General features: G+C 43.5%; 1 protein-coding gene across 1 annotated transcript in view; it reads right to left on the bottom strand.

The window, feature by feature from the left end:
* Nucleotides 1-349: 349 nt before the first annotated feature.
* Nucleotides 350-7,005, bottom strand: part of Dnaaf11 (dynein axonemal assembly factor 11) — a 97,801-nt gene continuing 91,145 nt past the window's right edge. The window contains exon 12 of the mRNA XM_041672571.1: nt 350-527. Within this exon, the coding sequence (XP_041528505.1) occupies nt 350-527 (178 nt within the window). The remainder of the gene's footprint in view (nt 528-7,005) is intronic.

Genomic DNA, 7,005 nt, shown 5'->3' with positions numbered 1-7,005 from the left:
ATATCCGAGTTTGACCCATTTTCTCAAATCCTTGTTCATATGACCCAATCTATTGCATAAGCAAGCAACAAATGATTTATTCTTAATGTTGAATGTGATAGTTCTATTACATGACTACATATTTTCAATAGCCAAACTTAATTATAGATGAGTGATAAGTTCTAGCATATTTAAGGTATGCAATTTAATTTTAAACTCACTTAAGATTATTACTATGCAAAGTAGGAGTTACAACATCAGATAAAACTATAATGAACTATGTTGACCCCATGAATGACACATATCCATTGTCGACACCAAGCAACATGGGTTGATCAGGTCACAGTCAATGACAACACAGCCTCATGTTTCAAATTAGTGGAGGCACTTCTGGGTTATCATCAAAGTCGGGATCTTCCATACTGGGTACAACTTGGGCTTGAGAGTCTATTCGTTTGGGTTTATGTTTTTTCTCTTGTACAATTGTAGTCACATCAGGGCAGGAATGCTTGCTGGGATCGACTTCTAATCTTTCTATCTGCTTTTTTCTACAACAGAAAAAGGCATGGGGGTTATTATTATTATTACAGTCTTTAAAATTAAGTTTTAAAGAAATTAAACTCATTTACTCACTCAGTGAATACTTAGCAAAGGCCAAATATATGGCATGGCATAGATCAGTGGTTCTCAACCTTCCTAATGCTATGACTTTAATAGAGCTCCTCACATTGTGGTGACCTCCAAACATAAAATGATTCTTGTTGCTACTTCATAACTGTTATTTTGCTAATGTTATGAATTATGATGTAAATACATGATATGCAGGATATTTGACATGTGACCCCTGTGAAAGGGTTGCTAAACTTCCAAAGGAGTCAAAACCCATATGTTGAGAATTGCTGCCATAGAAGGAAAGAAAAGACTGTCCCTGGCTTCAATAATTAGGGAGATTTCTAGAAATAAGATTTTTAACCCATGGAAGAATAAGGAACCTAACAGAGCTGTGCTGCTATACAGGCAGTAGGAGGTGAGGAACTTGAGAAACCCTGTTGCCTCAGAAATTAAGATGATCTATCCAGCAGAGTGACACAGCCAGGAGCAACTGGACACTAGCCAAGTTTAGTCCCAGACGGCAGCTGCCAGGGTTGTGTTCTGGCGGGGATGTACAAGCTCAGGTACACAACAAAGCTCAGTCCACAGCTTCTACAACCACAAGCACCTGCTCCAACTGCCCACGCCCAGTACTCTTAGAGGCAGTATGGCTGCAAAGGACCAACAAGAAACTCCACTGCCCTAGGCTCCCAATGCTGTGCTCACAGAGGAACTGTGAGGATGGTGCACACTCCTGTGCTGTGCTCATGGAGGAACTGTGTACATGATGCACACTCCTGTGCTGTGATCACGAAGGAACCGTGTGCATGGTGCACATTCCTGTGCTGTGATCATGGAGGAACTGTGTGCATGGTGCACACTCCTGTGCTGTGCTCACGGAGGAACTGTGTGCATGGTGCACACTCCTGTGCTGTGCTCACGGAGGAACTGTGTGCATGGTGCACACTCCTGTGCTGTGCTCACGGAGGAACTGTGTGCATGGTGCACACTCCTGTGCTGTGCTCACGGAGGAACTGTGTGCATGGTGCACACTCCTGTGCTGTGCTCATGGAGGAACTGTGTGCATGGTGCACACTCCTGTGCTGTGCTCACGGAGGAACTGTGTACATGATGCACATTCCTGGGCTGTGCTCACAGAGGAACTGTGTGCATGATGCACATTCCTGTGCTGTTTTCACAACAATTTTTGTTTGTTGCACCTGAACTCCAGACCACTGATCTTCACCTTTCTAACATTCCTAGTGTTTCTGCTAATACACATTTTACAACCACTGCATCATTCATTCATTCATTCATTCACTCATGAGACACATGTCCAATACCTCCATATTCCTGACACAACAGAAACTGAGGACATCCTGGTCTGTAGAAAATGACAGATTTCTGGCAATGACTAGCGCAGTACAATGCACAGACACAGAATGTATTACAGCACTTTGGAATTCTATCATGCTGCTCTGTTTTCATACAATGCTGGCATATTCAAAGCAGAGATTTTATATTTTTAATTTTTTCCCTGACATACAGCAATATTTAACAAATGTTTATTCTGTAAGTAAAAAGGTATTATCCTTCATTGGAGAAATAATAAATTTCTGTGAGGAACTGCTCCGGTTTTTGTAGGAGTTACAAAGTGATGCCCTCAGGTGACATGTGCCCAACAGATGCTGTCTGCTGCAAAGAGGAAAACTGTGTCCCTGGGAAAGAAGGGACTCTTGTTGTACTTGAGATTCCCCCTCCTCATTGCTGAGATCCCCCTCCTCATTGTTGAGATCCCCTCCTCATTGCTGAGATCCCCCTCCTCATTGCTGAGATCCCCTGCTCATTGCTGAGATCTCACTCCTCATTTCTGGCCTCTGCTCAGCTCTTCAAGGCATTTGAGTTAATTCCTCTCAGTGTTCTGAGTATGTGCACAGACTTGTTGAGGGAGAACACTAAGAATCAAGAGACTATAAAATAGTACATTCTGTAGTCTAGCTTGTTTGCTACAAATGAACTCTGTATGCTATAGGAAAAGAGAAGAGACCAGAATGAACTGTGCCTTCACTGAAGTAGTGACTAAGACAAGTCAGAAGACAAGGAAACTGGTACTTAGATAAATGACCAGTGTAGAAGGACAAGACCTGAGCAACCTATCTCTTCTTATCTGATCATAGGTAAAAAGACCTGCAAGGCTGGGGCTTGGCTGCATGGCATGTCTCTATAGTGACATGAAACTTTCCTTGGAAGTAAGGCTGCTCACTCTGCCAGCAGCGTATGTAAGAAGCATGTGTGTGCTTTCCTTCTGGGAGTAGAATTTTGACATATTCTAGCCCCTAGTTAAAATCCAAAGCATCCAGCCTCTAATGAGCCTGCCTAATGCACCGTGTTGGTGTTTCTCTGCTGCAGAAGTTAAGTGTTCTGTGTCACTCTAGAGGAAAGGATCTTTAAAAGCTTGGCCCTAGTTATCTTCACACTTGCTCTTGACTAATGCTGCTGTGTTTCATTCCTCTAATAAATATTACTCACAAGTGTGCCTGTGCTGAGTCCTGTATGCTAACAGACCACTGAGCCTGGGGTCCTCATGGAGATTCCAGACATTGCCCGCAGATACACCTTTTGTTATTCCCTTTAAATCCTCAGGTAACCTTCAATGCACCTTTTTCTGTAGCAGGAGAACAGGAGGATGTCAGTCAAAGCCTCAGAGGTAAACAGTCAAGGCTGGGGAGCAAGTTTGGGTTGATGACATCAGCCCACATAAACCGTCACACAGAAAAAAGAACCATATACCTTTCACCCTTGGACTTTTATGCTAAAGATTCCATGAAAAAGGCCTCCAAATCAATCCTAGCCCACTGTCATTGCACTGGCTTCTTAGTCATCCCTGGTTATTACCTACTAAGCTATAGCTCTAGAGTGAGTGGCCCAGCCATTATGCCTCAGTGGATTCATCATTAAAACTGGAATGATGACAACATACATGTGCATACTGTCCAGGCCAAATTAGTTCACAGGAGTGGAGGAGAGAATGGAGTACCAGGAACTCAGCAGACATTCAGTGAGGGTGGGGTCCGTGCAGAAAAGAAAGCATAGGTCAAGGACATTACTCCAAGGGTAAGAGTCAGTTATTTAGTTCAGTGTGCTTTTCATTACACCTCTTTTGGGTGCTTGGTGCTGCGATCAGTATTAGGAACTTAAAACTAAGACACAACTTGTGTCCACAATCTAAGGAAGAAGACACAGATAACACACACTCACTTGCTGTGCCCCAGGCTACTTGGCAAGATCTCTGGTATTGACATCATAAAGGCTGTTGAAATGCCAAGGGGGCAACAATAAATGTGTGGATGTTGGGAGTTATGGAGGAAAAGGGGATTGATGCTTTGTGAAACTACATTTGTAGTTAGCACACAAAGTAATGGGCTTCACTGTGACGTTTTCAGGCACAAATGTTATACTGTGTTCTCATTTGACCCCTCCTTCCCTTCCCCATCCCTCTGATTCACTTTTGACTGATTCTCATCCACTCCCCAGTCTTTCTTTCTGCTTCATGTCACAAAGAATTACTTTTTCTATTTTCCTCTCTCTCTCTCTCTCTCTCTCTCTCTCTCTCTCTCTCTCTCTCACACACACACACACACACACACCAAGTAAGTGCACGCCATAGTTATCTTAGCCTGAATGGTTTCTATGATTTCAATTTCTATCCATTTTCTTACAATTGTCACTCTTTCATGGCTCCTTACAAATAAAGAAAATTCATGTGTGTGTGTGTGTGTATGTGTGGATTTTATTTAATATATATTCACCATATTTTTTTATCTGTTCTTTTGCTGACCAACTTCTAGGCTGGTTTCTCTCATAGCTGCAGGGAAAGGAATCTGTCTCTTCCTCAATAGATCACACTGGTCCACTATATGGACATACAAGAAAAACCCTATTGACTGCTCACAGCCCATAATTAGTTATTCACACACAAATTTGCAGACACAGACACACAGTGTGTGTGTGGGGGGGGGGGAGAGAAACTATGTCAGGTAGTGACTCAGAACAACAGAGACCTGCCTCTCACGGTTCCATAGCTCAAGAGTCTAACTCAGGTGTCCTTGGGCTAAAATCAAGGAGTCAATGTCTCTCTAAAGACTCAAGTTCAATCCCCTTATGGCTTTTTCTTTTTCACGAAACTGTCCACCTTCCCTAGTATGTGGTTCCTCCTATCTTCAAGCTGTCACTGGCCAGGTGAGTCCTCCTCAAGCTTCACTCTGACCCTAACCCTTCTGTCTCCCGTTTAGCCACCCTAGGCCCATGTGCTCAACCCAGGGCCATCTCTCTATTGTAAGGCTGTTACCATTTGCAAATCCAGCCCACTGAGTTAACCTGTGGGAGTTAACTCAGCCACAGGTTCATGGCCTTACCACATGTACATCTACTGGGGAACACCACTTTGTCTGCCGTCTTGTCAGGATCATGGAGACTATGATACTAAAAATGACGGTCTGAAGCTTCAAAACCGTGGTGCTTAAGGAACGACAACCATGATTACAGAGAGGCTTCTGTCCTGACACCTTGATTGCCAAGCTGCTGAGCTTCCCGTAAAACCACCAACCTCCAGACAGACTGTTATCAAGGGCAATTAAACACGCTACATAAATGTTGCAGTATTCCATTCCATTCTTAGCCTTTTGGGACAATTAGAAGTGAGGGCTTGCTATATAGCTGCCAGAACTCACTATATAACTCAGACTGGCCTTTTTTAATTAATTATTTTTTTTAAAAAACCTATCTTTTATCATTTTACATATTAATCTCAGTTTCTACTCCTTCTTCTTCTGCTCCTTCCACCTTCCCCTCTCACCCCACCCCCATCCACTCTTCAGAGAAGGTAAGGCTTCCCATGGGAAGTCACCAAAGTCTTTCACATCAGTTTGAGGCAGGATCAAGGCCTTCCCTACAATATCTAGGCTGAGCAACATATCTCTCCAAATAGAATGGGTTCCAAAAAGCCAGTACAAGCAGTGGTGATAAATCCTCATTCCACTGCCAGTGACTGCACAGTCTGTCCCAGCCATCCACTATTACCCACACTCAAAGGGCCTAGTTTGGTCCTATGCTAGCTCTTTGCTGTCAGACCAGAGTTAGTGAGCTCCCATTAGCTCAGGTGAGCTGTTTCAGTGGGCATCCTCATCAGGGTAGTGATCCCTTTGCTCATATTATCGCTCCTCCCTCTCTTTGAATATTGAGAGCTCAACCCAGTGGTGCGGATCTCTGCATCTGTGTCCTTTCACATTCTAGGCTATGATGTGATGGCTTACAATGTCTATAATTCCAATTCTATAGGATCCAGCACTCCCTGCTGGCTTCTGCAGACACCTGGTGTGTAAGCAGTACACTCACATGCATTCAGGCAAAGCTCTTATACACATAAAATAAACAGAAATCTTGAAACAGTATGAACCTGTGGGAGACATTACAATATTTAATCATAGCATTCCACCCCTAGCCCAAGAAAACCCATGCAAAATGCATTTAGTCTAACTTCAAGAGTCTCTCGATAGTTGCCTGGTTTATTTTGGCTATAACCTCAATCATGTGGGAGGCTAAGACATGTGGATCCCAAATTCAAGGTCTGCCATGAGTTCAAGGCTAAGCAGGACAACTTAGTGAGACGCTTTTACAGACCAAGAGTATGAAAGGAGGTTATGGATATAGCACCATGATAGCCTAGAATGTGAAAGGCCCCAGATTCCATCACCAAAGTCTTAACAGCCTAGTAATAGCCACAACTCTCGTTTCATTCATTCTTTCTACTGATACTCTAGAAAATATCTCCATAGTGAACCCCTGTAAAATCTAAACTATAACTACATGTTTTTGTTATACAATAGCACAGAGCAAATGTTTCCTTCCAAAAGGGAGGAACTTGAGTGTGGGAAGGGGGATGGAAGCAAAGCAAGACTGAAGGCAACAGAACAGCAACAATGGGATCTCAGAGTCCATGACTGCATGCGCGGTGTGAGTGCCAAGGGGCCGCACCGTTCTCTCCATGGCTCCCATGTTCATGACGTCTCCACTGCAATTCCAGCTTGACTCTCATAGCTTTACATTTAGACCCCTCAAGGACTTTCGACATGGAATTTTACCGTGCTCCTTACTGCCAAGCCATCAATGGCCTTTTTCTGTAATCCTGGTGGAAGCTCCCACGACTCCCTGAATCTCTCCTGCATGCCCGTGAAGCAGTACCACACAAATGACCCCACATTCAGCTCTCAGCTCCAGCAGGAACTATGCCCCTTCGAACCGTGGGTGTTTGTCAACTTAACATTCTACTACCTTTGAATACAAACTGACTAGAAATTTCAGGATAAGGCAAAATTTAATAAACTCTGCCCAAATGTAACATGGATAGCTCTGTGGTTGTTATCTTGTCACACGAAT

This window comes from Microtus oregoni, unplaced genomic scaffold (genome assembly GCF_018167655.1).
Source record: "Microtus oregoni isolate MIOR12 unplaced genomic scaffold, Mior012 000022F_ref0000154, whole genome shotgun sequence".
Classification (NCBI taxonomy): domain Eukaryota; kingdom Metazoa; phylum Chordata; class Mammalia; order Rodentia; family Cricetidae; genus Microtus; species Microtus oregoni.
The sequence above is the reverse complement of the archived record's forward strand: the minus strand, read 5'-3'. Positions and strand labels throughout refer to the sequence as shown.